General features: G+C 45.1%; 1 protein-coding gene across 9 annotated transcripts; it reads left to right on the top strand.

Moving 5' to 3' along the window:
• The first annotated feature begins 8553 nt into the window (after positions 1-8553).
• On the top strand, positions 8554-12338 carry LOC112269895. 9 transcript variants are annotated; one of them, XR_002962134.1, is made up of 4 exons: positions 8604-8855; positions 10295-10348; positions 10433-10462; positions 12081-12338. XR_002962134.1 is itself a non-coding variant. In XM_024457372.1 (3 exons), exons 1-3 carry the CDS (start codon positions 8565-8567, stop codon positions 12183-12185), a joined length of 426 nt encoding a protein of 141 aa, XP_024313140.1. In that variant the 5' UTR covers positions 8554-8564; the 3' UTR covers positions 12186-12285. The 9 variants fall into 9 exon arrangements, 1 of the variants encoding a protein (XP_024313140.1); XR_002962130.1 differs by having other exon boundaries at positions 8606-9261; XM_024457372.1 differs by lacking the exon at positions 10295-10348 and having other exon boundaries at positions 8554-8855; positions 12081-12285.
• The last annotated feature ends 4934 nt before the right edge of the window (positions 12339-17272 follow it).

Here is a 17272-nt window from a genome sequence, read left to right as displayed (position 1 = left end):
ATTCAGGTGGTAGGTAGTGGAGTGGAGTTCGTATATTGTAAAGGTGGTGCCTCGTGGTAACCTCCGTTCCTGTCGCCCGTTCCTTTTCGCGTACTGGTGGTGTGGTGTCAGATCTGGATAAAATTTTCACGGTGAAACGGAGACCAGTTGCACAAGTGTTGTAGGGATCGATGGGTCCCCCGTTTGCCGTTTGTGGGAGACAGCCAGAAATGCACATGCGCTGGCCTGACCGCTGGGGTTGCACACGGGAATACGATACGAGATAGAGTCCGGTGCATGGGTTGGATTGGATGACCTTTTTTTTACTTGGAAAGAATTGGATGAGCTCGACATGACGTTGCTATTTTTTTTAAAAAAGAAGAAGATTTATTCATTAGAAGCACAGGACATTACTCAGTGTGATACTCATCACACTTACGAGGCTCAGAGCTTGTTGTACAGGGCAGACAACATTCTGTGAGAGAAATTGATACAAGTAAACTTTGATGGGCTACAGATGTTTGTAAGATTAACATTAGAAGCTAGATTAAGAGCCACACCATTGCAATCTCTAGGGACATGCTTAACAGAAAAAGCATGTGGAATTTTATTCCATATTTCAGCAAGCAAATGTCTAATAGACCAGTGTCTCGGGAAATGTTGAAAGTTTCTTCGATCAGCAGTTTGACTGAGAGTGATGTTGTCTGAGAGAAGAGAGCCTCTTTCAAATTGGAGACACCTGCTACATTCTGCCGCAAGAAGAAGAGCCCAAGCTTCTGCCAGTAATGAGAGCTACAGGGAGGAGAAGCTGCCGAGATCTGTACTTTTAATCTTCCTGTTTGGGAGAAGTGTTCGATGTAAACTCCGAGACCTGCTTTAGCTTCTGAGGAGCCTGGACTTCGCCGAGGCAACTTCCAGGCTGCGTCAGAATAGACATGAGTACCTGGAGAGGACAAAACTTAGAGCAAAGTTAAGGGGATCCTGCTGAAGTTTAGTTCCGTGCTGAAGATCAGGGATGGAAGCATTATCTCCAAGTTCAAAGCTTGTGCGGCTAATGAGAGCTTGCGTATCCTTGAAGACCTGCTGAGGCTTGGCCTTTTTCCTTGCTAAAAAGGCAATCATTCCTTGCTTTCCAAAAGCACCAGAGAAAAGTGAGAATATTTTGAAGAGTGGCAAGAGGGTGGATAGAGGTTAAAATGATGTATATAGTGGCAGCCACACTAGGATTGGAGTTCACAATAATCTCAGTTCTTATGAACCAAGGAGCTAAGAACCAAGCTGCTTTGGAGAAGGGGCAAAGAAAAACAAGGTGTAAATCATCTTCAATAACGCCCCACCTGCAGCAGAGCTTGCTTATATGCCTACAATAGTTACCTGCTCTTTTACCTGTGCGAAGTGCTTTCCTAATTAATCTCCAAGCAAAGAGTTGAACTCTAGGTATAAGAATTTTGGAGGCCCAAATGGTGTTGAGAAGAGCAAGATCTAATTGCTGGATGGAGGAAGATGCTAGAGTAGATTTGTTGAATAGCTAATTTGTAAGCACTTTTAGTAGTACAAATGCCTGAATGATTGTGTTTCCAGCACAAAATGTCGCTTCCTGGAGACTGAAGAATAGGAGTATTAAGAATAGACATTGTAGCTTGGGGAGAGAAAAGATTTCGGATGAGGTTATTGTCCCAAGTTTTAGTTCCAGGAATCCAGAGATCTCTAACTACAGCCAGATAAACAAAGTCAGGATTTTGAATAATGAGATGATCATGAATGTCTTTCCAAATGTTACACCAAGGTGTGCTCCAGATGGAGATATTGCCATCTACCATTTGATAGAAACAAGGGTTTTCAATAAAATGGCATACCATGAGGATGGAGGCCTAAAAAGCTGATTTGGGCATGGCTTTGTTGGCCTTCCAAATGGTAGTACCTGGATGGTATTTTGCTCTTAAGAGGAGAGCAAGCATACTGTTAGGATCCTGAGCTAATCTCCAAGCTGCTGAGCAAACAAGACTAATGTTAGTTGCCTCAATGTTTTTGATTCCAAGCCCTCCTTCTCTTTTCGACTTACAAATGTCCTCCCAAGCTTTTAAACAGAGTGAGTTGGAGGAGTTCCCTTTTTGTACACCTGTCCACCAAAATTTCCTAACGACGGGACATGACATTGCTAGGGCATTGAGGTACAAAAGGAAATACAGTAGTAAAATAGTGACATAATTCCGGGACAATGTCTAATGTACAGACACAGTGCCCGCCCGTCCAACCTAGTCGTCGACCCTACCGATAATGTTGGGACAGTGTCTGATGCACAGGCGTGGTGGCACCGTCCTCCTAGCCATCGACTCTACTCACTTTGCAAAAAGAAATGTAACATTGAATCCCACATGATCGGTAAACCGAATTTGCTTTAAGGAAACTGTTTGACACATAAGATGTTTGTATGGATGAATTTGTTTAGCGCTTCTTCGACTGAAGATTCTTTTGCGCTCTATTTTAGAGGAACATTTTCATCCACCAAAACCTCTTACAAGTACCCGCCCATAGGGGCCACCAAGTTGGCCCAGGCTTCGGGGCCCGCGGTATCCGCGATGATTCAGATGGAATTGGTGTAGTACATGTCACCTACAAGAACCGCAAACTAATTTTCCCACTAAATTTAATCAAGCTCGGAAGCCTAAAACCAAAATAGAGACCAAAGAAGTAGACAATCTATCTATGAGGAGTGCACATTATGACTTACCCAAGAAGCAAAGGGAGAAGAAGAGGATGAGGTGATCCCGTATGGGTAGGAGGACAGGATGAACGAAGCGCAAGCTTGCTGGTTAGCGATCAAGAATAGCAGCCCTAGCCAAGGCTTGGACAGCCGGAGAGGCGATGTATGAGAAGAGGAGGCAGCAAAAAGATGCGTACATACGTCCTACCACACGTCCAACGCTATTCTAGCTACGAACACAATGTCCAAATCACTACCAGGCCGGGAATTCAGCCGCCCAAGCTGCCACACACACGCTGACATGTGGGGCAAGCATGAAAAAAACATCACATATAGTATTTCCTGTTGGGCCATCCCTCCACATGGAGGTGAACTTTCAGCACAGCAAACAGCCACAAGCCCAGCGCTTGTGAACCGTTGATCTCAGCCCCATTCAACGGTTGAGATTGCTCTCTTGTTGTATATAAGGAGAAGAAGAAACCCTAGCCACCAAGAAGTCTCAAGTACTGAGAGTGTGGCTACCATTGTGAGAGCAAGAGAGAGCAACACAAGGAACACAATCTGTGAGAATAGAGGAAGAAGAAGTTAGAGCTGATTTCTGTCCAGATTAGTGACGCAAGACCGGTTGTCTTCAAGCCGGTGGTTGAAGGCTCAAACGTGCTTGGATTGGCTCCAAACTTGATGAGCTTGTTCCTTGCTTTGAGTACTTCAATCTGGTCGGCTGGTTTGAGTGTTGGGTCAGAGGAGCGTCAGATTTGAGAATGATTTCGTCAGCTTTGTGACTGCAGTTTCAGAACAGAGTAGTTTTGATAGACGAACAGTTTGGGTACGCAAACGGTGTCCAATTGAGATGAAATTTGGAGGGCTTGTTGAGGACTCGTGGGTCTACTTGTCTGCCAAATTTCGTGTTGTTTGGATCAGCGATTTAAGAACACTTGACAGAATACTGATGGGGACAGAAGCTGTGTCAACTCTATTTTGTTGTGGTTCTACCTCTCATGGTTGTTGTTGTGATTACCGGTTGGTAATGTGCCGAGTGTGTTTTACATCTATAGATTTTCTTGAGAGACTCTTGTATCCATTTGCTCATAGTGGAAGTTGCGTGGACAGGTCGGTCCACAGCCGTGATTTTTTACTCCTCACGTTGAGGAGATTTTTCCACATTAAATCCTTATGTCACTTGTGCATGTTGTTTGTGTCATTTCCGCTGCATACTTGTTGGTTGAAACTATCCTCAAAGTTCATTACAAGTTCAGTGGGTTTAGGTTTGCGTAATTGTTGTCCCTATTCCCAACATTGCCCACATACTGTGCAAATCCTTAAAAAAGAAGAAACAAGGCATGGGTTTGGATTGTTTCACCGTCGACATTTTAAATTATCCACGTTGACTTGTGAAATAAATTGTGCAAAGTACCTTCTTCCTTTTTTAGGTCGCCCTCAGTATTTTATTCCATTAGCGGCATATGAGTCCCGATTGGGCATCAGGGATAACCACAACGGTTCATAACATGCAAACTAAACTAAGTGCTCCACAAGCGCACACAATCGCTGCTTTACTTTCTGTTGAAGTATAAGTGGATTGCCTAACCCTTTCCATCAGATCGGTCTTTTAGTTGTGTTGGTTAGCGCATGAAGCTCTTCACTTCCGTCGTGCCGATTGAAATTGAACCTGAATCCCTGAAGGTTGGAGACTGCAACTTTCTAACTCCCTGAACATCTGGCGATTGTGCCATGCTAAGATCAGACCCTGACAAAGTGTTTCGATCTGTCTTCTGCCTTGCCAACTCACTATAGCCATCAGTACCGTGTCTCTGCGAGGAAGCACTTCAATCCTGCACAATTTGAGCAAATATCTGTTACACCATCCATGTTCAGCTTTATTCCACCCAAACTCAGGTTGCTTCCATTTCCCCTTTTCAGTTACTGCAGCTCGACCTGCCACTGACTTCACCAATTCATCTACAAGTTCAAGTGATCTCTGAAGCTGGTACTGCACCTCGGCATCATTTTGACTATTTTTGCTTCTCCAAAATTAGTATACATAACTGAGACGTGCGAGGCACAATTTTAACAACCGCTCCTAACATAGGTTGCTTCTCGTGCGTGAGTCCAAGATTGGAAGATCGGTATGGTCGACTGGAGGGGGGGTGAATAGCCGACTAACAAATTTATTTTTTAATTTATTTTCTTGAAAGATACAAACACTTAATCTTAGGGTTCACTAAATTCTCTAAAAGGAATACAACCCTAATATGAAGTGCAATAGCCGAAGCACTAGCCGAAGCAAAGTATAGACAATGAAGTAAAACAAGTAAGTAAAGGGGCAAGTATCCACCTCTTGTGATCGGTATACGTCTCCGTTTGAAGGAGTGCTCTTACCACAAAGACAGAGACGCCACGAAGACTCACTCTATTCTCCAACTCACCACACCACAAAGGTGGGATGAGCTCTCACAACACCACAAAGGCGAGGTGAGTTCCACTAATGGCTTCCTTGAAGGCGAACGCCAAACCTTTACAAACAAGGGGGAGGGCACGAATCCACACCAAGCATCTCTAGCGGAATCAACTCCACGGACATAGGTTCTATACTCCAAGGGTAGAGTCTTTAGGAGTATTCCAATTGCATGCTCATTGAGTTGATTGTCCACATACTCTCTTGGCGACATGTTCTTTGGATCATAAACAAAGTAACCTTCATAAAAAATTCTCCATAACTCCGTTGATGTGCTCTTGAAGTGAGTCCTCATGGAATGAAACCAATCAACGTAGTTAGTGGAGGTTAGCATGGGGGGATCACTATACAACCCATAGCCACCCCTACCTTGGGATTTGGAGGCACTCTCTTCTATAGCCTTAGCCTTGTTACGGGTTTTGGCATCCGAATCTTCCTTAGTCAAATCCACCGCACTTGGTGGCTTGGCATGGAAGGACTCGGTAGAAGAAGAAAAGGCTTTGTTAGGTAGGTGCTCACTAATCTTTTTGTCCACACTATCTAGAATCACTTTTTGCATGCTATCCAAAAGCAATTTGATGGATCTAAAAGTTAGTGGAGCATTATCATCTATCACCTCGGTTTCTTGGGGTTTCACGGTGGGTTCCCCATCATCGCCGCCATACTCTTAAGAGCGGTAAAGCCCTAATTAAGAGACAGCGCTCTGATACCAATTGAAAGATCAGTATGGTCGACTAAAGGGGGGGGTGGAATAGGCGACTAACAAATTTTACTTTTTAAATTTCTTTTCTTGAAAGATACAAACACTTAATCTTAGGGTTCACTAAATTCTCTAAAAGGAATGCAACCCTAGTATGAAGTGCAATAGCCGAAGCACTAGCCGAAGCAAAGCATAGACAATGAAGTAAAACAAGTAAGTAAAGGGGCAAGTATGATAACACACGAGAAGACGAAGATTTCACGGGAGTTCCACATATTGGGATCGGTGTACGTCTCCGTTTGGAGGAGTGCTCTCACCACAAAGAGAGAGACGCCACGAAGGCTCACTTTATTCTCCAACTCACCACACCACAAAGGTGGGATGAGTTCCCACAACACCACAAAAGCGAGGTGAGTTCCATTAATGGCTTCCTTGAAGGCGAACGCCAAACCTTTACAAACAAGGGGGAGTGCACGAATCCACAACTAAATTGGAGACTCCTTCCCAAATCCTCAAACACCTCCTCACAAGATTGGAGTGCTTGAAGAAACACCTTCCGATTAGGAATCCAAAAATTCCAAGAGTAACAAAATCCACCAAGGAAAACATGGTGAATCAACTTTTGATTTGGTGAAACCCTAGATCGAGCTCTTCTTGACCCTTCCTCAAAGTATTGGCTTGGGGGATGCACTAGGGAGAGAGATCTCGAGATTTGAAGCTCTTGGTGTTCTTGAGTGAGAGAACGGGGATGAACTGGGTGAACTCGGGCAAGAAAACCCGTTGGGGACGACGCCCCTTTTATACCCCATCAAAATCCAGCTGTTAGGACACATTTCAGTAACACTGGTACCAGGCCTGTAGTGGACCGGAAGTTCTAGGGGGTAGAACTTCTGCCCTGCTACCGATCTCCTACCGCTATACACAGTAGGATTCCAGTAGCATTTCAGTACCAGACCGGTACCAGGGCAGAACTTCCGCCCACCAGAACCTCCGGCTATTTAGGCGGCAGTACCGGCTATCACTGAAAAAGTTTGACAGGCAAAGCAGGATAACGACAACTCTCAACTCAAAATTGGGTTTAGGCTTTATGTGGGTGCAATTTAGTAGATTTGTGTACGTGAAGTTGATTCACACAAAGCGTTCCCAAATGGACTCGCTCTTTATAGTACGGATTTTCCTACGACTCAATAAAGTAAAACGCCATAAATCCTTCTACTCTTCTTTCCTTTTTGAGGACGATGAATCGTGTCACAACACTAGTTATAAAATCTGAAAACACTTGGCGCACGATTAGTCCACAAGTTATGTTGTCATTAACACCAAAACACTTATGGATCGAAATGCCCTTTCAAAGGTTAAAACGGGTGTCTGGCCGATCAAGTCCACGCGAGAGCAAATTTCGTGTAGAGGAGGCCTCAAAAAAATAATCCAAGGTTTGTTTTGCTTCGTCGCTGGGAAGTCAGAGTCGCCAGCTCAGAGGAGTGATTTGTGATGACGATGACTTGGTGATGAGTGGTCCGATCTGCGGGGTTCCTATTCAGCGCAAGCCTTGCATATTGCCCCTTCGAAGCTCGGCATCAAAATCGGCGCCACTTGGTCGTTGGCATGAGTGGCCGACTGTTTGGCATGGGCTGACGCGAGCTTGCGAGCGTGCAGAGTCAGTGACCCGTTCTTGGGCGTTGGTGGGGGGAAGTCAGAGTCACCGGCTCAGGAGGAGTGTTTGTGTGATGATGATGACTTCTGCGAGCAATCTCGACGGCTATCTTCTCGGTTGCGTGCGTTGAGTGAGTGTGGGTGGCCAAGTCGGCCAGTGTGGTTCTTGGCGCGGTCATGCTCCATGACGACGCCATGGATGTTTGTTACGGTTTTCGTCCGGTTTTCCGTAAATTAACTGGACAACTCTATTCTTCTTAATTAATAGATCGAGTCCTTCGCACTCCGGTTCGAAAGAAAAATCGTGTAGAGGAACAATGGCACGAGGACGCATGCTCGACACGATGACAAAAGAAGTCCCAGTCTAGCTGCCAGTCTTGCCTGAACCATCACACCCGAAGAAACGAAGAAACCAAAAGAAGATGCTCCGTCCGTCCTATATTAAGTGCCGAATATTACACGAATGTATGGCATTTTTTAAATATAAATAATTTATATTTTAAGTCACTTGATGCGACGGAGAAAGTATTTGAAACCTTGAATCACATGTGGCCGCCGGCCGCCGGGACAACCGAATTAGGCACGTAGGCTACTCTCTGGATGTCGACGTGCGTGGACAAATTGAATCAATGAATCACGGAGTCGCTGTCAAAGATACTAGAAGAACCGATTGAGCAAGGCTACCTACTCTGTTCATAACTCAAGTCAAACTCAAAGGGGTTATTGATGCTTTATTTTGCATGTTTTAATTATATATTGTGTATCTTTTAGCCACTGGTCAGTGTTATTTTGAGCATAATTGCATCGAAAAATGTACAATTATCTACAAAAGAATGATTTACAACTTGTTCTAATTTATTTTGCAGTTAAGTGCGAAAAGGCACAAATTCTCCTTATTTTAGACGAGCTGCTGATCAGCAATACGAAGAAGGGCCTGAATGTGAAAGAAACAAGTCAACAAGTGCTGAAGTGTGAAGAGGAAAGGATCAACTTATGTTATAAGAGGAAAAAGAGAGGGGCAAAATGGAAAAGAGGGGGTTAAATCCCTAGAACCTCCTCAATCCCCTTCGAGCATGGCATTCCCTCTCCCTTCCCCTAACCTCCTGCTCCACCTCCGGCCGCCGCCGCAGCCAGGCCAGCGTGGCGGCGCGCCACCGAAGCTGCTGCTGCCCCTGCTCCCGATCCACTACTGCTGCTCCTCCTCGTCTCCAAGCTGCTGCACCTCCTCCTCGTCTCCAATCTGCTGCTGCTCCTCCTCGTTCCCTCAAGCTTCTGCAGCAAGTGAAGAACAAGCGCCTCCGGCAAGCACGAGTGCCACTGCAACCTCTTCCCTTCCTCAACTCCTTGCTGCCCCTTCTCCTTGGGTGAATCCCCATCAAAATCTCTCTCCCTTTCCCCCCTGTTGCTTGCTGTTTGTATGAACTGAAAGTCAGAACATGTGTTGATTTTGTGTGCCTACAAGCTGTTTGTATAGCCACTTATTGGGATAAAACTTCAGAATGTATGCAGGTTTTTTATAAAGAAATCTATAATCAAGGACACCGTCTTCTTCACACGCCACCGATCCCGAGATCATGATGTGCTAGTTAATGGCCCTGATTAATTGGCTCAAAGATGGACTGACTTCACAATTCAATCGTCAACGATCTGATTCTTCATTTTATCAACAGTAATACATGACCATAAAGAGAAACTAAAGTATAGTGCAGATATCTGCAATGTAAAGACTCGATGGCTATAGCTTCAATTCAGAATTTTTCACACAACAAGGTAATCGATGATGCAAATATCAGCTGCAGATTTCTGAAACTTGTTTCGCTCAGAAGATATCCAAATATATAGGCAACTAAACTTTTCTTATCAAGTTTTCAGAGCACAACGAAAGAATCACAAATAAGGACAGTAAAAAAAAATGCAAGATTTTAGAGTCGTCAATCTGTAAGTGAATAAAGAGGCACAAATTGGGAACTGCTCACCAGATTAGAATTTCTTCTTTGCTCTCTTCTATCATATCCCTCCACACTTGAACTCTTTCCGATAAGATAAAACTCTGAATGACAAGAATGAGTACGATACAGCTTTCTTTGCTCCACCATCTCACAACCTCCTGCACTCTCCTTCTCTTCTCCTCGTGCTCTCTCTTCTCATCACAATGTCATGGATCCACCTGGGTCCCACGGAATGTCAACTCGAACCTTGTTTTTTCCTTGTTGACAAAGCACCCGTGAAATCCCTGAAATACGCTCACAACAGGAACTAAAAATGACAGAGTTGACCCCCTCCAAATTATCAATGGAGTAACCAATGGCATACGCATATCGATACCACACATGGCGAGGATGATATATCACATTAAGCTCAATTATATCATATGAATAGAATCTAGGAGAGATCACTGGACCAATACCCTCTAAGTCATCAATTGAGAAACCAATTATGTAAGCATAGCAATAAAGCACATGGTGATGATGATAAGTATTCGCATGTGAGATAAGAGTAATATTAGAGCATGCATCCTTAGGCAACATTCTAGCATTTGGGTAACACGAGTCATCATCATCAATTTCAGAAGTGGCACTAATAGAGTATGCATCATCAAGTTTAAGAAAGTAACACTTCAGTTCTACCTTTAGTGATGGTATCATGCAATGCAAGGTAGTAGCAGAAATTTCATAAGGAAGGATGTCACAGAGAATATTAGATAAACCTTTAACCACACATTCTTGCATGAGAATGGGCATGTCCACTTGAATCTCTTCTTTATCTCCATTTTCTGCTTCATTAGCTTCTTCTTTGTCTTCAGGATTGACAACTACTGTATTTTTGCTACTTGCACAGCCCACCTCTTGCTCATTCCGTATGTTTTCTTCTAGCACATCATCTTCTTTAATCTCAGATTTCTCTTCTTCCCGAATCTGAGCAACTTTTTCTTCGTTTTCAGGAATCACATGTTCTTGATCTGCATCTGAAGGTATAGCTGATTGTTGATGGAACATCTTCTCTTGCTGCATCTTCATAAAATCTTCAAACCAAGCTTGTTGTTCTGCTTCAAAATTTAACTGAGCTTGTGACTTTGCCTCTTCATTCCTAAATCCCTGCATAGGATAGCTAGAAGAAAAAGATGAGACCTCAGGGCTGTCGTTCCTATATGTCATGTTTGGATTTCCAGGCCATCTGGGTGAATAATTGTTGTGGTATGGGTCATGCCATGGAGCAAAACTCATACCATAACAATCTGGAGTGTAAGGTTTACCACACCGACAATCGGCGGGTGTATGACCCTGAAATCCGCAAACATGGCATGTAGGACCAACAAATGGATACCCTAGAGAATAAGGATCATAACAGCTAGGCCCATCCACTAAATATGTACCATGTTGCATAGATAATTCATGTAAAGTTTGATTACTCATATTTCCTTGAAGATTTCCCATATGATTAGTGCTACTGCTAACATGCCCATGATAATCGAAATAGTAAGACATGACCAAGATTATACTTTAACCTGCGAAATAGGACAAGAAACAAAAAAAAAAGAGAAACACCTAGAACAGGGGCTACTAGACAAAAATCTATCACATAAATATTTAGCACAAGAAAAAAAAAACTAGTCTATAACCTCACACAATCGCTCGCTGCTAGTCCCCGGCAACGGCGCCAATTTTGATCAGTTTATAATATAGAGTTGTCGTGTTCATTCACAGGGACCAAATTACTAACAGAAATTCAGATTCAAACAGCTTAACCGGAAGAACTTGTTGTCGTAGGTGAACAGTAATTAAAAGCAGCAAAATAGATGACCGAATTAGAAATCCGAACAATACTTTCCTCGATTGTTTCACTGATCGAAATACCTACCTCCAACACACAGATTAACACTACTCATTGTAGGTTTTACTCACGAGCAAACAAACTAGAGAAGGTAGAAGCAAGTGACTGGAAAGGGAAGAAGGAAAAATCACAGTAGGCAGGTGACAAAGTAAACTAGCATCAATCACTGAAATAAGCATCACGACATAGAGCTTAGGAATTAATAAGAAACTAAAGATCAACAAGGATTTCTGAAACTTTGATCTCATACAAGCAAAGTCACGAACAGGTTCAGGTCGCTAAACTACTTCTCAGTTGGCATGATCAACAAGATAAGCAGGGAACTGAGAAAGGGAGAGAGTGGTTCGAGTCTTTTCACCGAGATCTTGCAAGTTGAGGGCGACTTGACAGAGCAGAAGCAGGTGAGGCAGCGACGGAGATCAGAAGGAGGAGACTTGCATGCGTTGCAACTAGACTTGCAGGGAGCTTGACGACGATGAAGAAGAACTCGGTCAGCCCAGGAACAGATCGAGATCCGCCTCCATGTCTTCCCTTCTTCTTCTCTCTTTTCCCCTCTCTTCTTCTTGGATGCCAAGCCCTCCTCCCTGGTGATGGCCTTCCTCCACCCCTCTCTCTCTGGCTGGTGTCCCAGCGCGTGTGTACTTTTTGGGGCAATTGAGATTTTTGGCACTTTAGTCCTCAAGCACATGTATTTTCTTCTCAAGTTGATCCCTGGATACATTGACAATCTTATATTTTGCTCCCTCTCTTCTCTGTAGTTGTCGCCGGCAGGTCCAAGAGCAGGGACAGAACTTGAAGAAGATCCTCACATAAGCCTTGGAGTAGAATTGGGGTGCCTTGTCGCACCAATCCTGCAAATGTGAGCCCCAGGCTGTAAAGTAGCTCATACCATGTATTTGCAAGTACTTCTACTCTCTAATTGAGAAATTTGATCAATAAAGCTAGATTTTTATGCCAAATAAACTTCAAAGTATGCTTTCAAATGTTGTAAATATGATGGTCATCAGTTATGAGAAGTGGTGGTTTAAGCAAGCTGTTCAGGCCAAGTGTACCTACTTGCATAGTCCATCTGGAGATAAGCAATATAATTCCAATAACTTATAACCTTCTCACAGTATCAGGTCGTATCTGAGCCTGAGGTTAACTGGGACGAGCTTTTTCTCGCTGCTCTCACCCGGACAAATCGGTTTATTGATGAACTGACCGGCCGTTAGCTTAGCTGGAGTATATTTTAAGTCAACAATAGTTTTTTTTTCAGATGTTAGAACAATCGCTCAAGATTGTACTACAAAGAATACACAAACAAAAATATAAATGAGACAGGTTGTCGAATCATCGCCGAACCGACGAGGAACATGACCAAAATCACAAAATTACGAACCATGAGATCCACAAATTTCATGGAATAAACCATGATAGCCACGCCAATACAGGGATGGAGTTAGGACCTTTAATCTGTGCGTCGCCGCCTCCATCGTCAGGCCGTTGCTGCCAAGGATACACAAAAACTTACCAAAAAGGTACAAAGATGATGGCTGGATGTTTATATGTGGTTCCCCTACCTACTGACGCCCAATAGGCTGTCGGAGGCGAGGAAAATGGAGATCTTTTTCTCCGGCTGTGGCGGCAAGGTTTTTCACAAGATAGTTTCGATTACAGGAAACAGCTATGTCGAGTGCCTGCCTTGTTTACACTTGGCGTAGCCTAATTGACAGACTATTTCATAACAAAGCCCCAAGACCTTACAAGCAAGTGTTGCTCTCCGGTTGGGCCTCGTTGATGTACATGGGCCAGACGCCAGAGGTGCAAGTGTTGAAAAGGAACTTAGGTGCGGAGAGTAATCTTCTATGCCTAAATAGGAGATCTCCACTAAGCTATTTTGCCCAACATGCAACCTATCCACCTCAGCAATTTGCCACGTCGTTATCACGTAGGGATCAATTATCCATACCGTTCACATGATTTCTCTCGATGTTGTCCTTCTGTTCCCGCGATGTGGGCTTCGCCTAGTTATGTACCCTTCAGCAGCGCTCCTTCTGGCGATATGGGCTTCTCAAGAGGTACGTGCCTCTCAGCAGCTTCCGCCTGAGCACTGCGTAGCCAAGCGTAGCCGAACCTGGCCCAATCACACCCTAGCGCTGTTCAGCCCGACGTGTCATCTTCCTCCTCAGTTCAAGTCCAAGCGTTCCATAAGCACAACCATGAAACTGCCGCATTCACGTGGAAATCTGGAATCCCACCTTGCAAATCGACACTGAATAATTAATCCACGTCGCTCCACAAACCGATTAAGGCCACCAATGATTCGTCTCCCCTCTTCAATTCCTATTTGTAACTGACGCGCCCCGAATGCCCGTTGTTGTCATCTAGCTCTCGATCTCCCTTCGCGGCATATAAAACCAACTTCCGAGCGCATCATCTCAAGCCCCTTCCCATCTTCTCTCAGACTCTCTCCTAATTTCATTTTATACGAATAGTAGAGTCCGCTCTTGGTGGCCCATCCTGCAGGGGCGCATGGAGTTGGAGCAAGCTGTGGCTCACTGTTCGATGACGCTGACTTGTTCCGGACCTCCTCCGTCTGCATCGCCGCCGTGTTCCGGCCACAGATGCCGTACGAGAGCTGTCTGAGGGAGACCTTTGTCTGTCCGAGGTGCCCAACAAAGCCGTGTTTGGGCTCCTCGAGATGCTGTTCTCTGTCGACTCGGCACGACGGGTACCGCCAAGGAGCAAGCGATGGACGCTGCTGCCAAGACGCTTCTTCATGGGAGGAAAGGTCCACGGAGGACATAACAGTTGCCGAAGCGTCACTTTTGTGGATCACAATGAGTACTCCCTCTGATCCTAAATTGTTGTCGAAATATTACATGTATCTAGACGCTATTGAAGAATAGATACATTCATATTTGGGCAAATTTGAGTCAAGCATTTAGAATCAGAGGGAGTATGTTCTATTCCTCCCCCTGGTGTGCGTAGTCGTGATCAGTAGCTTGTGATCTGTTAATAGCATCTGCAGTCTAAATATTGTGCCAATAGCAACAACCTTTTTTGTTGCAGGATTTGAAGATACGTGCGAATGGCAACAGTCTACAAGCTGTTAGATCATCGCAAGGATACAATTTTTATTCCGATCTCTGATAACTACGTGGTTTTGTAGCAACGGAAAAGAAATTCTCTGGCCCACTAACACTGGATGTAGACTTGGAGCACAAGGCTTACTCTTATATTTCTTCACATTGTTGGCATGGGAGCTATGCATTCAGATTCTAGAGTTCATCTTTTCCTTATAAGATTTATCATGGCAACATGATGACATCTAATAATCAAGCTCACCGTATCACTGTCCGCACAATCTATTTGTCTTTTCTGCACATTTTGTGATGCTCTTCTCATTAGCAGTCTTGGGGAGGTGTTCATATTTGTTATCTTCAATGTTGTGGTCCATTTTTTATTGCTTCAATTTTTCAGGGAACATAGGTTTATTTCAAGAACATTTTGTTATTCGAGCATCTGCTTAAATAAAAGTTCATTATTGTATGTAGCATATATTCCAGCAGCAAAGCTTATCTAGTTGAGGTCCGCTTGTGAGACGAGCAAGCTGTCTTTTTTAAGAAAACTATGGCGGGAACGCCTGAAAATAAAAAAGGCTAGTTATCTATAACTATCTAAAAAATACGGACCGTTCCGGCGTTTTAGTCCTTTGTCAAACTTCGGTCGTCCGACGCCCCCTGTGTCAGCCCAACAGACGGAAGCAATACGTACGGACTCATCCAGCCATCGATCGGAATAGTACTGCCAAATATACGAATCACGGAAGCCTACTCGAACACGAGCATGGAAGCACCCATCTATCTATAAACCGCGTGCGCCGCCGCCGGACTCCTTGCAGCCGCCTCGCATAATCCAAACTCAGCTGCCCTCGCCCGCCGCTCTGACTTGCCCACCACAACACCACACGCCGCACACGGCACACTCCCCCCAACAGTAGCGCGAGGAGCAGCAGTCGCGGAGGAGCGCCAGCGCGAGGAGCAGCAGTCATCGGTGAGCAGAGAAGGAGGAGGTGGCGGCGCCGTGGCGGCGCAGGGAAGCGGGAGCTCGAGGTCAAGAGGATCGGGGCAGCGGCGTGAGCTCGGGGTCAGGGGGAGAGGTAGCCACCGCCGTGCGGGTTGGAGCGTGGAGCAGCGGCAGCAGTTGTTATTTTGATTTGTGACTGGCTGGATTACCAATTCGATATCTGCACCAAATAATTGATGCTGCGATGATTCCGCCCAGGCACGGTGGCACTGGACAGCAAGTACCAGAAATTCACCAACCTCCCATTTGCACCCTTTGTCTGGTGTGGGCATCTCTTGATTTTTCTACCAATATGGATGATTTGGAGTGTAGAGCGTTTGCTGAGAGCTTTTATTGTTGGTGAATTTGCTGGTTAAGGAGATCACTATTTTCTTCTCGCGTCGAGCAATCGGTCATGCTGGACTCCCGAAGTGCTTCTTCATTTGCAAGAGGTCGATGTTGAAACTTATCATGTATCATTGTCCCTAACGATTTGATTACGGAACTACATTGTGCATAAATTTAACATCACAAAAGCATCAATTGTGGTAGATAAATATATGATCATAATTCTTATTTTCATGAATTCTCTGGTGTTAATTCAGATGATATATTAATCAGCACTATGCAGAAGGAGAAAGAACTATCTGGTTGAAGATTTTGTTTCCAACAGCGTGCTTGTTTGTTTGGTGTCTGCCATTTTGAAACTAAAATGTACTGACGAAAGAAATGATAAGGATATAGATTGCCTTCAATGTGTTTGGCTTGTTTAGTTAAGGTATACACTTTGTCTACAACAAAATTTTGCCAGACACAAAACAGAGCTGATGTTTAAATTCCATTTTGCTCATAAAATTTGGAAGGCAAAGAAGATAAGAAGATGAATGAACAGTATTACCTTGATTTTTTTATTCAAGATGATTATGCAATCTAGAAAATTGATTTTTTTCGTGTCATAGGTTATGAATCTCTAATGTTGCACGACTCTCCTTTAAAATACAAAAGGTACTTGTTTTACTACATGGTGGTGGTGTCGTGGTGCCAAAGCAATGCTGCCCTGGTCACCACACGTCAGAGTTCGACGGCATGATGCGCGCGATAGACCACCTTTCAAAGTGATCTTGATAACCATCATGCGCCTGCCTAGAGTCTGGGCCGTGGCAACACACGGGCATTCTGCTAGTTATTTACAAAAATTACGAGCTGCCTCAGGAAACGGGCCGCTGAGTGGGCAAGTATTGTCCCCCAAATTATTCAGGCTTCGAGTTCCAGCCCAAGGCCCATCTGCACCCCACGGCGCCGCTCATCATCCTCCAAACGGATTCGGACAGCATCACAGCACGCGCGTCTCAACCGCAAGCCCATCCCTGACTCGGGGTAGGCTTTATTACTGGAGAGACGACCGTCAATAAAAGCCTCGGCAAGCGGTTGTTCCCAGAGACCGGACCAATTCACGCGAACAGAGCGAACGTAGCTTGCATGGGCATGGCGGCACGCGCGCTGCTCCCGAGCTGGTTCCGCCGCCGCCGCCGCCGCGAGGCCCGCGACGCACACCCCTCGTACAACGTCCCGTCGCCGGACGAAGAACGCGAGATCGAGAGGAGGCGCTGCGCCCAAGAGCGGAAGCGGCTGCTCGAGGGGCTGAGGCCGCGATCACAGGCACGGAGGAACGACAGCTTGTCGCAAATGCAAGTCCTGGCTCGCGAAGAAGCCGAGAAGAGGGAGTGGATCGCCGAGCAGAAGCGGCTGGTCGTGGAGGCGATGCAGCGAGCCGGCGGGCCAGATCCCCGGTGGGACGAAGGGGACCGGTCGGCGATACTGCTCCAGGAGTACCGGCCGCCGGAGAAGCCACTGTTCCCGCCGGGAGGTTATAACAAGGCGCCGGTGCGCGAGACGTGCG

Source organism: Brachypodium distachyon, chromosome 1 (genome assembly GCF_000005505.3).
Source record: "Brachypodium distachyon strain Bd21 chromosome 1, Brachypodium_distachyon_v3.0, whole genome shotgun sequence".
NCBI lineage: Eukaryota > Viridiplantae > Streptophyta > Magnoliopsida > Poales > Poaceae > Brachypodium > Brachypodium distachyon.
Note: the sequence above shows the minus strand (reverse complement) of the source record. Positions and strands in the feature narration are given on the sequence as shown.